Source organism: Impatiens glandulifera, chromosome 3 (genome assembly GCF_907164915.1).
Source record: "Impatiens glandulifera chromosome 3, dImpGla2.1, whole genome shotgun sequence".
In the NCBI taxonomy this organism is placed as follows: domain Eukaryota; kingdom Viridiplantae; phylum Streptophyta; class Magnoliopsida; order Ericales; family Balsaminaceae; genus Impatiens; species Impatiens glandulifera.
Window position 1 is genome coordinate 26,420,183 of NC_061864.1, and position 23,163 is coordinate 26,443,345.

General features: G+C 35.4%; 1 protein-coding gene across 1 annotated transcript; it reads right to left on the minus strand.

Annotated features, from left to right (window-relative positions):
• Positions 1 to 666: 666 nt before the first annotated feature.
• Positions 667 to 22,198, minus strand: LOC124930091 (NAC domain-containing protein 79-like). Its single transcript, XM_047470455.1, has 4 exons — positions 22,051 to 22,198; positions 21,714 to 21,976; positions 14,202 to 14,205; positions 667 to 1,097 (listed from the first exon to the last, which is right to left on the minus strand). The coding sequence occupies exons 1-4, from the start codon at positions 22,196 to 22,198 to the stop codon at positions 667 to 669; spliced, it is 846 nt and encodes a 281-aa protein (XP_047326411.1).
• Positions 22,199 to 23,163: the final 965 nt, after the last annotated feature.

Genomic DNA, 23,163 nt, shown 5'->3' on the forward strand with positions numbered 1-23,163 from the left:
TTTATTTAAAATATTATTGGAGTACTGTTGACTTATTTACTTTAATTTGAGATGTTTTTAATTAAAATTAAACTCAAAATCAACTCTTATCACTTAAAATAGGTAGAGTACTAATATGAAATCAAACTATTCTTAGCATAATTATCACATTATTATCATTAAGCTAACACAATATAATCAGTTGATACAACATGTTTTGTCTAATAAAAATGAATGGAATATTGGCTTAAACCATTCCTTTTTATCCTCTATTCTAATTTTTTTCGAGACACTCCTAGCAACATCTTGATAATCTCCATCCTATTACAAGTCATAACCAAATAATGTTAAGACTCTTGATAGTAATCCTCAACACATTTCGATCACATATTTCGTTGCCGACGATTCAAACCAATCATAAGTTTTGTATCATGATCTTGAGCTTGGGAAGATGAAGATACAGCCGCATCCTCGTTTGGATGTTCAATAAGAGGAATATCTTCAACAGCCAATTGTTTCACACCCTTTTGTATGATGTTTATTATGATATTGTATATTTAATAAAATAATAACAATAATAGCTGATCGTGATTTTTTATCATCATCCATATTGGTTTTGGAGTTGAATCAAGGGTCAAAATACCAAAGACCGCCGGAACCCATTTGCACAGCTGACATCGCCGGCCCCTAAAATGGCCGCTGCCCCATTTCCCAGTGCGACAACACCGGGATGTCGTCGTTGCCCATGCATGAATCCTGATCAGACATGCTGACAAACTCTGTTTTCATGGTCTGTTTGTTATTGTTCGGTCTATAGTAAGTCACTGAATTCGTCATAAGGGATTGATCTTGAATGTAGGGCTGATCTGGGTACTGTTTGACCGGATTCATCACGGGGTAAGAAGGTGGCAACGGCGGCGGTGGTGCTAGTGAGAAATCACGATTGATGATGTAATCTTTGATATCTAATTGATTGGTGCCGGATGGAAGAGGAGAGTGTGTTCCAACGACGGCGATAGTTGAATTCATAATCGGAAATAAATATGAGATGGGTATTTTCTTCCCGCCGGCAGTCTTGTGAAAAACCCTACAAATAACCCATTTGTGACTTTGGACTTCTCCTTCGAGACAATATTCATGCATAACCCAGTTTTGTTGAGTTATGGAGCCTACACTTATAATAAACTCTACATTGATAATTAGAGTTTATTGGGTTTTTTTTTAGTTTTGGACTTGGGCCTGACCAAAGTTATTTAAATTTATTACCTGAATGTTTACCCTATAAATATGTAATTATTAAGGGTTTACATTGTTAAGAGAGATAAAGTGTGAGGCAAAAATTTTGTATTCCTTCTTCTTCATAGTGAAATCTGGTGATGTCTGAAGTGGATGTAGCTCAATTTGAGTGAACCACTATAATTCTGTGTGTTCTTGTGTTCTTTTTTCTTGTGTTTTTTATAGATTATTTTCAAGCAGGTCGGATTTGGGAGATACAAATCCTAACAACTGATATCAGAGAAGTTAGGCTAGATCTGAGCATCGGAAATGATGACAAGTGAGAACAGTATAGGACATGGGATTAGAAGATTTGATGGGACAGATTATGCCTTCTGGAGAATGCAGATTGAAGATTATCTCTATGGAAAGAAGTTTCATGTTCTTTTGAGTGAGAAACCAGAGAAGATGGATGAAGCTGAATGGAAACTACTTGATACACATGTTTTGGGAGTTGTCCGATTGACGTTAGCCAAGACGGTTGCTCAAAATGTAGCAAAGGAGAAGACCACTATGGGTCTGATGAAAGCTCTTTCTGATATGTATGAGAAACCGTCTGCTAACAACAATGTACACTTAATGAAAAGACTCTTTTACTTAAAAATGGTTGATGGTACTTCTATCACTACTCATTTGAATGAATTCAATACAATTGTGAATCAATTTCTATCTGTTGAGATTGATTTTGGGGATGAAGTTAGTGCCCTGATTTTGTTAGCATCTCTACCAAATAGTTGGGAACCTATGAGGGCAGCAATTAGTAATTCAGTTGGAAATACTAAACTGAAATTTGTTGAAGTTAGAGATCGTATTCTTACTGAAGAGGTTCGTAAAATTGATTCTGGTAAAACATTCAAAGGTTCTGCTCTGAATGTGAAAAACAGGGGAAGTGGTAATGATAGAAATTTCAACCGAGGTAAGAGCAGATCTATGTCAAGGAGCAGGAGGAGTCAGTCCAAGTCTGGGAGGATATTTGAGTGCTGGAATTGTGGTAAATATGGTCATTTAAAGAGGAACTGCAAAGCACCGAAGAAAAATAGTGATGATAAAAATGATGCAGCCAACGTTGTTACAGAATCTGTCACTGATGCGTTACTTCTGTCTATTAAAGATGTCAAATGGTTATGTTTGGAAGATTAATAAGGTGAGACACATTCCAGGTTTAATGCGCAATTTGATCTCTGTTACACAACTTGATGAAGAGGGTCACAATTTCAGTTGTGGAAATGGTGCGTGGAAGTTGACTAAAGGAGCAATAGTTGTTGCTCGAGGTCACAAAACTGGAACGTTATACACGACTTCAACTTGCAGAGAATCAATTGCTGCTGTAGTTGATGACTCGAAGAACAGTGAGCTGTGGCATTGCAGGTTGGGCCATATGAGCGAAAAAAGGATGAAAATTCTTTTGAAGAATGGACAAATTCCAGAACTGAAGTCTGTTGAACATCAGTTATGTGAAACATGCATTCTTGGAAAACAGAAACGGGTGAGTTTCTTAAAAATTGGGAAGGAACTCAAGAAAGAAAGGATAGAGTTAGTACACACTGATGTGTGGGGACCTGCACCTGTTTCTTCTATTGGCGGATCAAAATACTACGTGACATTTATAGATGATTCGACAAGAAAGGTATGGGTATATTTTATGAAGCACAAGTATGAAGTATTTGCTATTTTCAAGAAATGGAAGGCTTTGGTTGAAAATGAAACAAATCAGAAAGTTAAGTGTTTTAGATCCGATAACGAAGGTGAATATATCAATTCAGATTTCAAAGAGTATTGTGCTATGAATGGGATCAGTTTGGTGAAGACTGTTCCCCGAACACCTCAAGAGAATGGAGTAGCTGAACAAATGAATCGAACATTGAACGAGCGTGGTAGAAGCATGAGATTGCATGCAAGGCTGCCTAAAACCTTCTGGGCAGAAGCTATTAATACTTTTGCCTATTTGATAAACAGGGGACCCTCTGTTCCTCTTGACTTCAGAATTCCTGAAGAAGTCTGGAGCAATAAAAAGGTAAACATTTCTTATTTGAAAGTGTTTGGTTGTTTATCATATGTTCATATTATTGAATGTGATAGGAGCAATCTTGATCCAAAGTCTAATAAATGTTTTTTTATTGGTTATGGTGATATCGAGTTTGGTTATCGTTTCTGGGATAATCAAAATAGGAAGATTATTCGTAACAGAAATGTTATCTTCAATGAACAGGTTCTCTACAAAGATTGTGTTGGGAAGACATCAGATGGTGATTCCAAGTTGGAAGAGGCTAGTATAGTCAATTTGAGAAATTTTTCAGCTGAATATATATCGAATGTCGAAGAAGAACAATGTGTTGTTGAAGATGAAATTGTTGAGAATGTGGCCCTAGAGGTAAATCAGCAAACACCGGTTATACAGTTGAGAAGATCGTCAAGAAATCGAAAACCAGTTGAGAGGTGGTCTCCATCTCTGAACTATATCTTTTTGACAGATAGAGGTGAACCTCAATGCTTTGAGGAAGCAATAAAATCTGATGAATCAGCTAAGTGGGAGTCTACAATGATATATGAGATGGACTCTTTGACGTTGAATCAGACTTTGGAGCTCACTGAGCTGCCAAAGGGAAAGAAAGCACTTCACGACAAATGGATCTTCAGGATTAAAGAAGAACATAATAAAACCATGAGGTACAAGTCAAGGTTGGTTGTGAAAGGATTTCAACAGAAAGAAGGTATTGACTACAATGAAATCTTCTCTATAGTAGTTAAATTGATGACAATCAGAACTATTTTGAGTTTGGTTGTGAAAGAAGATCTTCATCTTCAACAAATGGATGTCAAAAATGCTTTTCTTCATGGTGATTTAGATGAAGAGATTTATATGCGACAACCAGAAGGATTTGAAATCAAAGGAAAAGATGAGCTTGTGTGTAAGCTTCAGAAGAGTCTGTATGGTTTGAAACAAGCTCCAAGGCAATGGTATAAGAAGTTCGATAGATTCATGAAAAGTAACAATTTTTTGAGGTGTGAAGCTGATCATTGCTTCTATATCAAGAGGTTTGATAAATCGTACAGTATTCTTCTTCTTCTTTACATTGATGACATGTTGATTGCTGGAGCAAGCTTGTATGAGATTAACAAACTCAAGAAAGAGTTGTTTGAAAAGTTTGCAATGAAGGATTTGGGTGCTGCTAAACAAATCCTTGGGATGAGAATTTTTAGGGATAAAGAAGTTCTCAAACTTTCACATGAAGAATATGTGAAGAAAGTTCTTAGCAGGTTCAACTTGTATGATGCAAAACCAGTTACTACCCCCTTAGCTAGTCACTTCAGACTACCTAAAGATCAGTCGCCTTCTATAGAGGAGGAGAAAAATTACATGACAACTGTTCTGTATGCCTCTGCCATTGGTTGTATTATGTATGCGATGGTTTGCACAAGACCAAACATAGCACATGCAGTGGGAGTTGTTAGCAGATTCATGAGCAATCCGGGTAGATAACATTGGAAAACGGTAAAGTGGATACTACGATACTTAAGAGGAAGTAAGAGTCTCGTTTTGTGTTTTCGAAAGTCTAATATGGGTTTGGAAGGATATGTTGATGCTGACAATGGTGGTGATGTTGATAGTAGGAAGAGCACATGATGATATATTTATACTCTAGGAGGTACTGCAATCAGTTGGGTTTCAAAATTGTAAAAGATTGTTGCTCTTTCTAGTTGTGGGGCAGAGTATGTTGCTGTGACAGAAGCTGCTAAGGAAATGATGTGGTTATAACCCTTTTGCGAGAATTGGTTCAAGACTACGAGGGAAGTGTGTTGCGATGCGACAGTCAGAGTGCCATTCATTTGGCAAAGAATCCTGTTTATCATGGCAGGACGAAGCATATACAGGTTTGTTATCATTTCATCCAGTCAGCTTTAGAAGATGGAGTATTAGCTCTTGAGAAGATTCCCGGGAGTGAGAATCCAGCTGATATGTTGACGAAAGTTGTGACAAATGAGAAACTGAAGTTGTGTGCAACTTCAGTTGGTCTTCTTTGTTAAGACACCGAATGGAAAGCCACTACCGATCGAGAGATGATGAAGTTAGTCTCCAAGTGGGAGATTGTTGAGTTATGGAGCCTACACTTATAATAAACTCTACATTGTTAATTAGAGTTTATTTGGTTTTCTTTTTGGTTTTGGGTTTGGGCCTGACCAAAGTTATTTAGGTTTATTATCTGAATGTTTACCCTATAAATATGTAATTATTAAGGGTTTACATTGTTAAGACATAATTTTAGAGAAATAATTTGTGAGGAAAAAACTCTGTATTCCTTCTTCTTCATAGTGAAATCTGGTGGTGTCTGAAGTGGATGTAGCTCAATTTGAATGAACTACTATAAATCTGTGTGTTCTTGTGTTCTTCTTTCTTGTATTTTTTACAGATTGTTTTCAAGCAGGTCGAGTTTGGGAGATACAAATCCTAACAAGTTTGATTTCTCTCCTTTATGAGCCCTACCCATGTAAAAACCAGAGTTTTCTTCATTCCGATCAAGAATTTCCCCCGGAAAATCTCCCTATCTTTCCTGGTTGCTTTCCAGTATCCTTTAACCGTAGCTCTGTTCGTCCTTAAACCAGTCGGATACTTCTTATCCCTCACACAGAAAAGTACCATTCTTTATCCCCATTTTCGCCTTCCTGTCAGAACAAAATTCAATCAAAGAAATCAAATCAAAGAAACGTTTTTTTCTCTCAATAATTGAATGAGGAGAAATGATAAACTCAACTTTGAAAGATCATCCAAAATAAACCCAAGAATTTTACAGGCCAGGTGGGTAGGAGAGAGAAATAAAAAAATATATATAATATTAAAAAACATTTCAGTTCCTTCTGTTCCCTCTTTTCTTCTTTTCATTTTTCATTTTCGGCGATCGGTCTCTTTCTTCTTTGGCGATTTCGTTTTCCGGCATCCACGACTTCTTCTCTTTTCTTCATCGTCGTCTGATTGAAAATAGTAAGTTTTTTCTTCATCGTCGTCCTTCGTGTATCTTCACTTCATTTAGGTTAGGTCTAGGTTCATACTACTTCTCTTTTTTTCAGGCTGGTGTTGGTTTAGGTACATCGTGTGACAAGACTCCAAGATCTTCAAGGACTACAAGGTAAATAAAAAATCTTATCTTTTTATCAACGAATTCGTTTAGCGTAAATGATTTTGATAATCAATATTCTCTTTAGTATTTGATAGGGTTTATCTCCTTTTAGGGTTTAACGACATAAAAGTATTTAGCGTTTAGGTTTTAGTGTTAAACGTTTTTTATATCCATATTAGGTGTACATGCTTATTAATGGCATAAAAGTATTGAGTGATTATGGTTTATTAGCTGCATATTATCCCGAAACCATCATTTCTTGTTCCGAAACCACGATTTCAGATCTTGAAACCCCCAATTGGGGACGAGAAACCATCATATTGTGTCCCAAAATTACCATTTTGGGTCCCGAAACTACGATTTCGGGACGAGAAACCATCATATGAAAAGAAGAAATGATGGTTTCTCGTCCCAAAATGGTGGTTTCGAGACCTAAAATGGTGGTTTCGAGACCTAAAATAGTGGTTTCAAGACACAATATGATGGTTTCGGGACACAATATGATGGTTTCTTATCCAGAAATCATGGTTTCAAGATCCAAAATGATGGTTTCGGGACATAATATGATGGTTTCTTATCCCGAAATTGTGGTTTCAAGACCCAACATGATGGTTTCGGGACACAATATGATGGTTTCTTGTACCAAAATCGTGGTTTTGGGACCCGAAATCGTGCTTTCGGGACCCAAAATCTTGGTTTCGCGACAACAAATGGTTCATTTATTTTCTTATCTGCTTCATAGTTTTTAAATGTTTATTTGCTTCATGGTTCATTTAATTTTTTGTAGAGCAAATAAACGCAAAAAGAATGCGGCCCAAGAAACCAAAGCAGCCCCCCACAACATATTTTTAACGAGCACCTCGTCTTTTGGCATTTTCAATCTTTTTCAACTAATGTCTAATGAACAAAAAGAGGTTGTGAAGTCAATAGACTTTGGCTCTCTTCTATTACTATCGCTTTCAAAATGCCCCAGCGAGATCTCTCGTTATCTAGTGAGAAATTTTGAACCTACTAAATGTGTATTCATCTTACAGAGTGGCCAGGAAGTAAAAATCGAAGAAGAGGATATTCAAATTGTATTGGGTCTCCCCTGAGAGGAGTTGGACATTGTAGAATACGAGGATAACGAGATAGATAAGAAGTTGAAGGCATTTAGGACTCGATGGGGTAACCCGCTTAATGGCACTCCTATAGTGACCGATATGCCAAAGAAAATCACGGAGAACAAAGCAACTGCCAAAAATTTCAAGATAGACTTCGTATTATATGTTGTCAGCTGCTTTCTCTGGTGTGATCACCTAGGTCAACGATCTAGGTATGTCTTAAAAGTTACATATATGTATGGTATATACATTGTTAATAATCCTCAAATCTATTTTACTTACAAGTTTAGGATTCTGAAATCTATTTTAGATGTTCATAATATCAAAAAGTTTAATTGGAGCAAATTTGTACTTGAAGGATTAGTTCAATCATGTGAAAAATGGAATGCGCATGAAAACGATATTTCCAAGGATCACATGCGTTCCTTAATGTAAATCATCACTAATTTATTTTGGTAGTTGCAAATGTAAATGTTTTTAACATACATATGTTTTCAGCTGTGCTACTTGTATAGGGTTAGCAACTCTGAACTCCCAATTGATGAACGCCGATTTCCTATACTGTCATGTTGGAATGTGTTAGACTTTAAACTATAACCGAGCCTTTCAAGTTCTTTAATTCAAGAAACGGGTTCTTGATGATCCAGGCCGATGGTGGAATTCAACACTCAAGCGCAGCAGACATAGAATGAGAAGAGAATTCGAGGTTAAGGAGAGAAGAGCCGAATGTGAGAAGAGAATACCACTAGAATACACCTAGTAGTCCAAGAAGGGGGATGAGGGCCGAGAGATAACTTAGAGCACCAAGTTCCAAAATATTTAATTCATAGCCCCAAAAAGTGGGGTGGACATCATGATTTAAAGAGGCTGAATTACCCAAGAGTATTCGGTTACAACTACTTCCAAAATAACAGAATTCAGTTCAAGAGAAATAAGAGAGAAATGACACAAAACAAAATTATTCAATAAAAAAAACATAAACTGACCCATATGCACACTTGGGCCGAGAGACGGGTGCTGGAAATATTTTCGGACCGAGGTTTTTGATGAGCAGACCGTAACATAATCTCCCCCTTCGAGGTTCGTCGCCCTCGACGAAAAGAACGTGGACTGCTCAGCCTCTAATACGCATCTTCAACTTCAAAACTATTTCTTCGGTCGGGCTTCAGAATATTCAGCAAGCTTCGCCGCATAGGACCGGTCTTCTTAAAAATCTTTCGGCAGAATCGTTTCAGTAGTGGAGCTGGTCGGATCCTCGCCATTCCGCCCATGTCTGGAATTTTTGTGCACCCAAGGTCGAGTTTTTCATTGTTTAGAGCTGACCTTTGTTGCTGCAATGTCTCCAGCGCCCGGTGCAAAAATAATTTCTTCCAACTACGATTAAACTCCATACTTGGCTCAAAAATCCAGGCCAAGTCTTTTTCCCGAACCAGCATAACAGCAGCATCGAATGAGCCATAACTTCTAATTAGATCGTTAGGAATATCTTCCAAGGTCATTGCCGCGAGTGAAACAGTTTGGCCTTCGGGCTTACTCTTTTTTTTGCAATTTGGCAGCAACACTATATTCATCTAAGGTCTTTTCCAGCTGGTTTCCATGCATCAAACTGGCCTGCGACTGAGGAATCCCCTTTAGGACCGTGGTTCTGTCTTGCTTCTCATAGGATAGGGTCAGCTTTTCAAAGTCCCAAGAAGACGGGCCTAGAGTAATCAACCATTCAATTCCCAACACAATATCATATCCGTCCATGGAAATTACCTTCATTTCTGTTTGGTATTCATTGCCTTCCATCGACCACTTTAAGTCTTTGCAAACACTAGAACATAACACATTAGACCCATCGACCACTCTAACCGCTTACACCCTAGTTGCTATGCTTTTGTGGTCTATTTTCTCCAAAATCCTACTATTGATAAAATTGTGGGTGCTGCCTGTATCGATCAGGATCACTACCGGCAGGTTCACAACTTTGCCAAGAATCTAAAGTGTTTGAAAAGCTTTAGAACCGGTCAAGGCATGTAAAGATATGGTTGGTTCATCCCTTGGGCCGAGCAATGAAGGTAGATCATCCAAAACAGGTTCTTGGTCGGGTTCTTGGTCTTCTTGATTGGCCGAGACCATGAATAACTTTGATTTACACCTATGGTTTGGTTGCCATTTTTCATTGCAAGAGTAGCATAAGCCCTTCTTTCGCTTTTCATCCATTGAGGCTGGGTCTAATTGCTTAACATGGCTCTGGTTTGCATTTGAAGAGGACCCATATGATGAATTCTTAAAGTCAGTATTGGTACTCGGCCCGACTGTGATGATATTGGATGGCGTGGGCAACAACGGTGCTTCAGCGCTGTACAAGTTATCGCTGCTCATTAAGGACCGATATGTTGCTTCTTGGACTTTAGCCATGGCCATGGCTTCGTTTAAAGAATCCGAGAATCGCAACCTGATGCAGTTTGCAATTTCCTCCCTTAGACCGGACAAGTAGCAATCTATGACGTACTCCCTTGGCATGCTGTAGAGTTTTTGAGAGATCGACATGTATCGTAGATTATATTCTTGAACCGACCCAACATGTTTTAAATTCATCAGTTGTCTCATTGGTGTGTCATGTATAGAGGGCCCGAATTGAGTCATAAGGTTTCTCTTGAACACGTCCCAAGATAAGGCCTCCATATGATTTCGGTTTTGAAGATATGACCCATACCACATTCTTGCTTCGCCAGAAAAGTGAATGGGGGCGATTTCTAATTTAGTGGCATCCTTAGTTTTGTCCACCCTGAAAAATTGCTCGGCAGATATTAGTCAGCCCTCGACATCCGACCCATAAAACCGAGGAAAATCGACCTTGGTTAGCCGAGTGGGAGGAGCATAGTGTTGGTCGCGGTTCTGGCCAGGGTGCTGGGGCCTAAATGGTGAAGGACCGTGGCAAGAATTATCATCATAGGGTCTGTGGCGGGGTTTTTAAACATTTCCAGATGCCCCTCTCTCAAAGGCTGCCATACGTTCTTCATCCGCATCAAATCTTCGGTCTATGGCAGCTTGCATTGCAGCTGTTTGTTGGGACAGGTTTTCAACAAGGGCCTTGAGCGCATCCATTTCTGATTGCTGGCGAGTTTCTACCGTGTTGAGAATCGGCCAGCTCTGATACCAATATGTTAGACTTTAAACTATAACCGAGCCTTTCAAGTTCTTTAATTCAAGAAACGGGTTCTTGATGATCCGGGCCGATGGTGAAATTCAACACTGAAGTGCAACGGACATAGAATGAGAAGAGAATTTGAGGTTAAGGAGAGAAGAGCCGAAGGTGAGAAGAGAATACCACTAGAATACACCTAGTAGTCCAAGAAGGGGGATGAGGGCCGAGAGATAACTTAGAGCACCAAGTTCCAAAATATTCAATTCATAGCCCCAAAAAGTGGGGTGGACATCAGGATTTAAAGAGGCTGAATTACCCAAGAGTATTCGGTTACAACTACTTCCAAAATAATAGAATTCAGTTCAAGAGAAGTAAGAGAGAAATGACACAAAACAGAATTATTCAATAAAAAAACATAAACTAGCCCATATACACACTTGGGCCGAGAGACGGGTGCTAAAAATATTTTAGGACCGAGGTTTTTGATGAGCAGACCGTAACAGAATGACATGAAGTTGAAGGTTAGGTTAGAAACGGACATGGCAAATAGAGGATTCGGACGTGAAAGCGATGTTGGATGCATTCGACTTCCACCTCTTCAGAACGAGAAGAACGATTGAGGGGAGATCGAGGAGGCAGATGGGGATGGGGGAGAACGAGGAGACAGATGGGGGAGAGAACGAGGAGGCAGATGGGGGTGCCTGAGCATGAGGCAGTAGTTGTAGATATGGCGTGCCTCAGAAGGCAATGCCTAAGAAGGAAACCCCTCTAAACGCAACACCTCTCAACGCATGACCTCAAGATTTTAACTAGCAATTGATTTGCATTGCTAAATTTACACATATGATTAACGAAGCCACACAAAATTTGGCAAAATTAAGTGTCGGCTGGAATACATCGCCATTATATGACAACTCGATCCACATCTTATACAATGTCATGGACAAAGATAAACATTTTATGGATGTCATGCACAAATACATCAAAGATCGAACACCCACTACAGAAAATGAAGATTTAAATGTAAATGAAAAACACCCAAAGTGGTGGTACCCGAAGTGGTGGTTTCAGGTCCCGAAATGGTGGTTGTATCCGAAGAGGAGGTACCCGGAGTAGAAAATCGTTTACAAATGGTGGTTAGTGCTGTAAAAATACCAGAATTGGTGGCTAAAGAAATAAACAATCGGGTAATCAGAAAAAATACCTAACGGAATGCGAAAATTCCAGCACGCCTTCAATCTCCGCATGTGATGAAGAACAAGCTAAAAAATCAATCTTACTTTGACTATGCCCAAGTAGATTACCGAGATGAAATCATTATGGGGTTCATTTTTGCAAATGAAGATGATGAGAACACGAGGTAATTAATGATGTTGATATCTTCTTTGTTAGTTTAATGATGGTTTCGGGTCCCAAAATAATGGTTTCGGGACCCGAAATGATGGTTTCTTATCCTAAAAGGATGGTTTTGAATCCTGAAATAGTAGTTTCGGGACTCAAAATTATGGTTTCTCGTCCCGAAATGGTAGTTTATGTGTTTTCTTCATTATGTGGTTTCAGGAAGGAAGTGATATATGAAACGGAGCATACTTGGATCAACATATGGCATTTTCAATCAATGAAAATTGGACGCCATGTTGAAAGTGGTATTATTGATGCATGGGCACACGTTACATGTAGTTATAGTAAACAATGTTCCCATGGAAAAATTTTATTTTCAACAATGGTTTCTATAAGTCACTATATCTTTTATTGTTGTTTAAACCAATAGTCTAATTGTGATGTTAATTTTATTTGCAGAGCTTTTATAAAGATTCACAACTTTTTGAAGATCAAATTATTGAAGAAATGAGAGTGTTCCAAATAACACCCAAAAATGTGATTCATGCTAATCTCGTAAGTCCAATATTTTAATATCATCTGAATCTTACTCATATATATCATATTTTAGTATGACTTTGCAGATCTTATATATTCCCAATTTTATATGAAAGCCACTATTATGTTGTGTGCATCAATATGCAAAAGAGAGTAATCGAAATTATCGACAATCTCTCAATGCCCTAAAAACTGCCATGAAAAGATAAATATGTCAAACTGGTAAGTTGAACGTGTTTGTATGTTGAAGTGTTTTGAAATCTATGTTTAATTTAACTTCATTGGTAAAACAGATAGCAACCAAAATTTTGTCTTAAAAGTCTTATATGTCTTTAATTTATTATGTAAAAAAAACACTAATTAAGTGAATTAAAGATTGTGATTACCGATTTTCTATTTGAAAGTTAATGTCCGAAATTCCAGTTGACCTAAAGGGAGAAGATATAATTCTAATATTTTAAAAGTATAACCAATCTCCTAACTTAATTGAATAACCCAAATTCAAGCAAACAAGGCATAAAAACCTTGTAAAACATTGTAAAATTAATATAATAGTTATATTAATAAAATATCTTCAGCCTTTGATTGAAGGCTACATTTCAGTTAAAGAGAGATAGATAATGCAGTTCAAATTGGAATTAAAAAAAAAAACAATTTCTCAGTTATTTCAACTGTTGATCAGAATGATCCAACATGCATTATAATATAATTAAGTTAAATCAAAATTAATTAAGGAGATTAATTAATACATTTTAATAATCATTTAACAGATAATAGCTCTCCACAAGTGAAAATCTTTGCCGCTCCTTCATCCTTGTATATGTCAACACGTACTAGAAGAGCATTGAGGGTATTTCAAAACTGATATTTTTTTGTAATATTAATTCTTTTTAATTACCAAATAAAAACTAAAATTACTTTTCTTCTGTTAAATGTATTATTTTGTTTTATTTGGTATAAAGGATTTTATTTTAATAATAGTCCATCCATTGGATATAAATACAATTTTTGTAAGTATGATCAAAGTTATATTTTATATTATTGTAATTGTTTTTCAAAGATGATAAATTAATGTCAATGTTTTGTGATATAATTTGGATTATAAATTGTGAGAACAATTTTGCCAATTAATATTGAGTGTAGATAAATATATATGGTTTTTTTTTTTGTTAAATGAATAATCATTAATTAATTATTTTGGTAAAATAATTATAATTTAATATATTGAATTGCTATAAAATGATTGAATAATTTTAAAGAAAAAAAAAGTTATGAATGGTTAGAGTACTTCAATCAAACCCTTCATTTTTTGGAGAGATTCATGAAATTGTAGTACGTCAACAACACTATATTTCGACACGTGGAAAAAATGCGATTTTTTTCACAAAAAGAAAAAAAATAATTTAAAAAAGAGGTGAAATAGATTAATATAGTATTTAAAACGCTTTTAATAGTTGTTTTCTTGTGTGCGATTCACCTCCTCTGCATCTTTATTTAAATTTTTGTTACTAAAAGGAAATAAACTTATTCATTTTCTCAAGTTATTCAGGCTCTTCTGGCGACTAGATAGTCATCTTTGTGCGTCTTCTTAGCTTTTGGTAACCAATTTGTTTTGCTATTTCTTTTGTTCGAATTAAATTATAGAATTTAATTATACAACTCCAAAACTAATAATAGAAGGAAGAAAAGTTTTGGAGAGTTTTTTTATAACTTTGTTACTTGGCTGTGTGGATAAACATTTTTAACTTAAATAGATTCTCCCTAAAACTATCTTGTTTTACATGAAGATGGTAGATATTTAAAAAAATTATAATAATTTGCGATCTTAGAAAAGAAGAAGATATATAGCATAATCAAGTCACGATTTCATGTTTTAAAGTTGATTTTATAATTTTACATTAGCGCTTTTTGAACAATATTTTCAAACTTTGTGAAAGTTGCTGGTTAGGTGAGTTAATGAATAACGATACTATTGTTGAATTGTTAAATCAAACACAAACCAAATCTATCATTTAAAGGATAATCTTCCCTGAATTCATTTAACCAATTCTCGATTCGATGTAGCTTTCAAAAGTTTTTAAGGTGTTTAGGATATGAACGAATGTCATATGTCTATTTTAAGCAAACAATTATTTTATTAAGATAACATAACTCATTAGTAGCACATATTGAAGTCTACACTTAAAATAAACTCTAAAAAGTTAATTAGAGTTGATTGAGTTTGTGTTTGTGTTTGGGCTTGAGTCTGATTAAAAGTTATTTGTGTTTTATTACCTGAATGTTTATCTTATAAATATGTTATTGTTAAGGGTTTATAAGTATAGAAAATAATTTTAGAGAGATATACAATGTAATGCAAAACTCTGAATTCCTTCTTCATAGTAAAATCCAGTGACAATTGAAGTGGACGTAACTCCTTTGAGTGAACCACTATAAATCTGTGTCTTTTTGAGTTCTTCTTTTCTTGAGTTTTTAAATATCGTGTTTTTTGGGAAAAACGACTTAGAGTCATTTCATTAAAAATTCCCAAAATGGAAAAAAAAAAACACGAGTTTAAGAGATCATTCTAGACAGGCCTAAAATGATTTTGAAGTCGTAACATTCTGAGTAAAAGCTAAAAAGCTAAAAACGTAAATGAATTATTTGATTACAATGCTTCAATTCTAGTGAGTTTAAAGAACGGTAAATTCCAGTTCTTACAGATATTCCAGTTCTGCTCCGTGCTTGGAATTCTTGTCCACGTTCCCGCGAGGGCGCTGCAATCTGATACAATATCTTTCCATAACTCTTCAACGCTCCTACGGGTTTTGTCATATACCCTTGCATTCCGTTCTTGCCAAATATTATACACCACTACTCCAAAACCGCACTTGAACACGCTTGTTGCAAATCTATTTCTCTTGGCTTTGTGTAGTGCTACATCTTTGATTTCATTCCATTCGCTCGGGAAACTGATCAGCTTTAGGCTTTTATAAAATATGTCCTAAAGCTCTGAAGCAATACAGCAGCTCCCGAATAGGTGATCTATGGTTTCTTCATTTCCTCTACATATAAGACAGTTCGTGTCTGGGATGCTCATATACTTGCTGATACGATCACGAGTGTTGAGTCTTTCCTAGAAGGCGAGCCATAGGATGAACTGGTGTCTAGGGATAATCTTCGTTGACCATACAAGAGGAGCTCATTCTATTTTATGTGCTTTTTCCCGGGTTACCTCCCATATTTTCTTCGATACCAGCTTCCCATTGTCCTCAGCTTTCCATTCATGAATATTCGGTATGTCGTGTAGTTGTATATTACTTATATGATCAAGTATCCTTTGTCCTTCTGGATTTATTCTCAGGAGTGAGTCCCAATTTCCATCTTTAATGTCTCTGATTTTCGCTTCTGTGCAGTCCCTTCTGATGCGAGTATTTTGAAACTCCTCCTTGTGGATGATAGGCTGGTTTTCGAACCAGGGGTCGTGCTAGAATTTTACATATCGTTTTAAACAAGTCAGATTTTGGGATCCAAATTTTAACAACTGGTATTAGAGCGAGGTTAGGCTAGATCGGAGCATTTGAAACGATAGAACGATAATGATAGAAATTTCAACCGAGGGAAGAGCAAATATATGTCGAGAAACAAGTGGAGTCATTCCAAGTCTGGACGGACATTTGATTGTTGCAATTATGGTAAACATGGTCATTTAAAGAGAAACTATAAAGCACCGAAAAAACGGTGATGATAAAAATAATACAGTCAACACATTTACAGAAACTATCACTAATGTGTTGCTTATGTCAGCTAATAACCAATAGACTCATGGGTTTTGGACTCAGAACGTCTTTTCACACCACTACCCACAAAGAATTTATGGATAATTATGTGGCTGGAAATTGTGGGAAAGTTTATCTCGCAGATCATGAGCCACTAAATATTATTGGCATGGGAACATTAAATTGAAGATGACAAACAATTATGTTTAAAAGTTCATGAATGAGTCTCATAATGAATGGAACTCCCTATAACAAATTGTGAGTTCTTCTAATGTTTCTTTTATTATTTCTTTAGTTTCGGAAAGTTTTTTTCTACCTAATTGAAATAATTGTTTAAGCATATATCTTATCTACCTAGATAGTAAGAGTGTAAACTATTTTAAATTTTAGATGTTAATTGTCTGAAGTTCAATTTATACTAAAGTTATTTTGATTAGCATGATGTTATAGTTATGGGGTGCTCTCCTAGTTTTTTTAGGAAAAAATATTGATATCTAAAAAGAAGAAGATATGTTTCATATCCCATATTACATTTTTAATTTGTGATGTCCATTCTAGTTTTTTATATGATTCATACAGTTGATACAAAGTTCGTATCGAGCAAATGTTTTGTAACATATGCGAAGATTTGTTGGTCAATGAGTTTATGCATGTAACAATAAGTTTTTTCAATAAAAATAAATCAAATTTGTCAATGAAAGGTTGATATGTTCAAGACAAATTTAATGTGTTTATTGTCGGTTGTAACCCATTCTCAACTTGATGAAGTGTCTTTGACTTTGCTTTCAAACAATTTTAGGATTTTTTGAATTTTAAATAGATCTCATAAATTTCTTTTACGAACAAATGTAATTTTATTACAAGATTGTTGAGACAATGACAAAAACTTTATTATAAATTAGTCAGAACAAAATTGACTAAAAATCATAGGAATAAAATTCCCCCCCCCCACCAAAAAAAAGTCAAGATTAATAAGAACCACATGAATTCGACCTCCCCAAAGGATTATCCTCAATAATTCTTTCAAAACTCCATTACAAAAGTGACTACCCGAGTCCCGACTATATGACCTCAACGCGCACAATCAATAGCATATCATTCTAACAAAAACAAGACTAAATAATCATAATCACAATGCCTCTAAATTAATCCAAAATATATTATAATATAAGAAAGATAATATTACACTAACAATATTTGTTGCGAATAAAAAAGAAACAAAATTGAATAAAAATCACAGACCAAACAACATTAAAAAAAACATAAGAACAATTTTTTCCCTAAAATAGTCAAGATAAATCAGAACCACATGAATTCGACCGCCCCAAAAGAATTATCCTCAACAATTCTTTTTAAAACACCATTACGAAAATGACAACCTCCCGAGTCCAAACCATATGACCCCAACACCCACAATCAATAACATATCATTCTAACACAAAAACAAGACTCCATGAGCATTAATCACAATACCTCTCAATTAATCCAAAACATATTATAATATAAGAGATATCATATTACATAGCAACAATATTTGTTTTAAATAAAAAAATGAAGAAGGAAAAAGAATGAATTTTTAAGTTTGAAAACACAAGAATATAAACCTTTAATGAGGTGTTGAGAATTATAAACACAAAATACGGTATTGAACCCCGACGATGAGGTTCAATCCCGATGGTGGAGAGTCCTTTAGACATTGACATTGTCGGTATAGGTAACCAGTAGAATGCCTTAAACATGTCAACAGTGCATTCATTATATGAGGCTTCATCGGTTGGATACCAATTGTTGATAATATCTTCACTAAATTTATCATCTTGATTAATTTCTCTGTTAATTTTATTATTAACGTCATTCTCTCCTACGCCCTAATTTTAATTTATAAGGTCTTCTAATTCATCACCCTCATCATCCGTACCTACATTAATACCGTCCTTTTTATTCAAAGATTTCGTTTCCCCATGAAAATACCAAAAACTTTAATTTTGACGGATCTCAAATACAATTCTCTCTGAGCACTGTTCTATTTTCATAAGTTTGATTTGCACACTTTACACACGTACAAGAAATCAAATCTCTATTAGTAGTCCTAATAATGAAGTCTATGAAAATTTCAACCCCCTTGAATATAATTTGGATCATTTCGGCGTAGAGTCATCCAACGTTTATCGGGGACTTTCATTTTAAATAGGAATTAATAACAAAAAATGAAATTAACATCTACCTAGTTAATTACTATCAATATATGACTGATTAATCAATATACTAACCAATTATTGAAATCAATACCTATGATACATTTAACATAACACCAAAACACAATAAAAAAATCTAAACTATAGTTCGAAGTAAGTCATTTCTCTAAAACATGCAACCCTAATAATAAAAAACTTTGGCAGATTTTGGAAATTACCAAATGGAGAATGCCAACAAAAAGTAAATCTCAAATAGTTGATTCCAACCAATAAAATTGAAAAATAAAGAACAACGGAATGAAGTAAACGACAAAACAAGAAAAATAATCGGAGCAGAAGTCAATTTTATTACCTATGGAAGGAGCGACAGAGCTAATCGAGAGAGGAGAGGCGGTGGAGGGAAAGGAAAAGAGAGAAGAAAGAAAGAAGAAAAGCAATTAAGAGATTTAAAATACTATCAGCGGCGACATTATCGCGTGTCGTCGCTAATGAATATCACCGTTGACACGCGACAATGTCGTCACTAATATTATAACTTATCTGCAATGGCTATATCATATTATCGTTGTTGATAATCGTTCCAAAACGTGACCGGAAAACCTGAATATCAGCGATGACAGAGTAACGCCTTCCCTGATTATTTTTATAAGCGACGGTTCTTTGGTCATTGTCGCTGATAAAAAATATCAGTGACGGCAAAGCAACGCCGCGTTGATATTGGTCACTAATAACCCTTTTCTACTAGTGAGCCTTGATTAATGTTTGCACTGAAGCGTGTGATAAAGACATCTCCCAATGAATGAATCGTTTAAAGACCAGAGATGTTGTTTCTCACATACCAATGTGAGGCTCTACTTGTCAATCAACAAAGAAAAATACGAAGAAGCTCGCACTAAGATAGATTTGTAAATCCAAGTGCTGAGAAATAATAGTACATGTAAGTGATCGGTTCTTTAGCACTTGAGAATTTTTCAAACATAAGAATTTTGAAATCAAGGGGGTAGAGGGTTGTTGTTCTTAGGCCACTATCTCCTCTTCCGACTCTATGTTTTCATCTGTAGACTCTTGGCTAAAGTTGTTATTTGTTCTTCATAATATGTTTACGCGTCCACTGAAGAAGATGAGTTGACAACATGATCTAGTCCATGAGCTCCGCCTACATTTATGTAGGCTCAGATACATCTACAAGGTCAATGGACAACTTTAGGAGAGAGGCAAACTTCATTTACATTTGTGGCCTTCCTCTAAGAATCTTATAGTGGGAATGCTTGAATAGTACGCCACAAGTCTCGGTATGCCTCGAACATAGAGATCGTAAAAGAGCCTTCTATTGTAGGGCATGGTCTTCCACATAGGATTTCTCACTTTGCGTCAAACTGTCGATATAGTTGACGAGTGTAATATGATGTAAACCTCTCAAGGCCTACAAGATTTCTCTAAAGAAGCAAGGAAAATCTTGATTTATGTATGAGGCTGCAAAAGAGCACGAAACTACTCTAAGGTATGAGCGACTTGATGACGTCCAATAACAAAGGTGTGAGTATCGATACACCATTTGATCCACATATGGGCCATCAAATGCGTATTGACCCTGATCTTAATCATACAAGGTAGATCATGGGTTTGTACTTAAATGATAACATCACTTCCAAAATACGGGAGGATAACTGACAAAGCTCAGCAAGGCTCATTAGAAAATATGATAAGAGGATGACAACCGTCTTACGTCGAACGGATGTATCATTATCATTATCAAAATGGCGCATGAAAATATCAAACTATAGCCATAACTATAGCCATATGTTAAGACTTATATTCAGAAACAAGGAACAAGATACATGGTTATTATAACCAAAGTATTTTATGAGAAGCTCTGTGAAAGAGGTAGATTTCTCTGAAGAAGCAAGGAAAAGCATCATTTACGTCTGAGGTGTAAAAGAGCACAAAACTTCTCTAAGATATGAGCGACTTGATGACGTCCAATAACAAAGGTGTGAGTATCGATACACCATCTGATCCACATACGGGCCATCAAATGCGTATTGACCCTAATGTGAGCTAAAGAGAGAATATGGTAAATACCATAATGCTCAAAATGGATCATATGCGTCTTGGACATATCAATGTACATAGACAAGGCATCAAAGTCGAGGAGTTCCATGTCCTACAAGTGAAGGAGGAATGATTAATTTGGATTTGTTATTTCAAAATCAATTTTCTATACACACAAACACCTATATCAATAGGTTCAAATCAATGCATGCATGTAATGAAGATGAAACATAATCAAGTAAAGCAATAGGTAAACAACCCTTAAGCTGTTGTCAATAAAAATGACAACTCATGTTGTCAACTATGCAAACAATGTCCTAAGATAGAAATATACACCAAATTTCTGAATCCATTTTGACATTAAATAAGATAGTCCATACAAACTAAACGAGCTAGGACTTGTGTTCACAACAGATTCATACACATAGTAAAAAGATAAAATAGAACTAAGAGAGTTGTCCTAAGGGTTGGCTTCTCTCATCATTCACTGATTCATCTTCTTCTTTAGCGCCACTTGCGAGCTAGAACAAAACTTCAGCTTCCTTGATGCAACTGGTCCATCCATGAGGGAATATAATGAAGTAGGCTTTGCTCCACATGCCGATGTATAGGATGTAAAGATCATTATGGAGTGGTCCGTCTTTATGAACAATTGTACATCTCCAATGTATCTTCATGTTCCTTCCGAATTGACGAAAGAGAGACGAGGTACAATATGAAGTGGCTTCTTCAAGGCGAGTAGGACGATAAAAGGACTATCATCTAAGAGAATCCTCGTGCTTCTGAAGCGATACAATGGTATAATGTACCAATATGATGATAATCCACTATAAAATAGATTAAGTGGGCTTCATTTAGTATTTGCGTTTGAAGACAAGCAGAAGAATAAGGATGATCTATTTTGAGAAAAAAATTAAGTTCTCCAAAAGTGAAATGTAGAGAATATAGGGAAACGAGAGGAAGAGGTCTAAACCATTTTTTTAAAATCTAAAAAAAAATAGAAAACCTTGTTTGAATTAAACATGATTAAATTAATATTTTGAGGTACATTTTCCACGATGTAATAGCAAATATTAATATTTATTTAATATTTTAAAATTTAAAATGTCAAACTTAATATGTCTACTATATGAGTACTGACTGACTTTGCCACGGCCATGATTCGAAATAAATCTGAGATGGTATTAATTTTCCTCTGGCAGTCTTGTGAAAACCTTACCAATCACCCATTCGTAGCTTTGTATTTCTCCTTCAAGACGATATTCATGCATAATCCAGTTCGATTTCTCTCCATTAGGTGCCCTACCCATGTAAAACACCATAGTTTTCTTCATTCCGATCAAGAATCTTCCCCGGAAAATCTCACTGTCTTTCCCGGTTGCTTTCCAATATCCATTCGCCGTAGCTCTGTTGGTCCTTAAACCAGTCGGATACTTCTTATCCCTCACGCAGAAACAGTACAATTCTTTCTCCCCTATTTTCGCTTTCCCTGTAAAATCAAAGTTCAATCTAATCAAATCAAAGAAACGTTTTTCTCTCTCAATAATTTCATGAGATACTTACAAGGCAACTCCCATGTTTCAACCTTGTTCAGATCAACTTCTCCAATTGAAATGACCGAGAAATCGTTGTCCAGAGCCTTCTTTGATAAGTAGTGTGTGATGAGTTCTTCATCGGTGGGACGAAATCGGAATCCCGGCGGCAAATTCATCGTTCTTTCCTCCAGTAGAAAAAGAATCAATATCTGCCATCACTTATAAAACTCAAATATCAGAATTTATAACAAACAATTAATTAAATTAATTAAACAAAGAAAAACAAAACACCACAAAGTTTCAGACAAGCTAGAAATTTTTGAAAGCTATTGAGATCAATTGAGAGAGAAAGAAGAAGAATGAGAATGAATCCTCTGCTACCAAATTAGCATACTCCCTCTGTTGCCTCTCATAAAGGAGGGGCAATATGGTAAATAAATGATAAATGGATCCATTTATTTACCATATTGCCCCTCCCTTTGTAGGAGGCAACAGAGGGAACATGCTAATTTGGTAGCAGGGGATTTCAAATGAAGAAGAATACACCCGATAACAGAAGGTCAAAGATATATTTATATACAGTGAAAAGAACATCTCTTTACGTGTGAAAGAGCAAGAGACTCCTGGTTCTTAAGAAAGTTTTTGGTAGTTTTAATTTTAGTCATCTTTTCTCTCTCTTTTGTTGCAATAAATCTGATATCTGTAATCTGACTAAAAATATATATATCATCAACCAAATACAACCAAGCCCCAGCTTCATTTTTAAGGTTTTGTTTGATTTACAATCCCTTTTCAAATTAAATAATATTGTATATAGAAATATGAAGTAATGAAAAATAGTTTACTTTTAAAGAGAAAATGGTGTTTACTAGAGAGGTAGAAATAACATCATATTAATGTAAATATTTTGTGTTCAAAATTTGATTATGAAATGCGGTAACAATTATTGTTTAACAATTATATATATATATATATATATATATATATATATATATATATATATATATATATATATATATATATATATATATATATATATATATATATGAGATTATAATCTAAATAACATGTATTTTAATCAAATATTATTTTTTTAATATTTTAAAATGTTATAAAGATTAATGTTTAAATTATTAATTTG

Excerpts from the sequence above, each read along its gene's own strand:
- LOC124930091 (XM_047470455.1), bottom strand. The coding sequence starts at position 22,198 with ATGAATTTGCCGCCGGGATTCCGATTTCGTCCCACCGATGAAGAACTC. Across the intron at positions 21,977-22,050 it reads TGAAACATGGGAGTTGCCTT|GGAAAGCGAAAATAGGGGAG; the intron begins GTAAGTATCTCA and ends TTGATTTTACAG.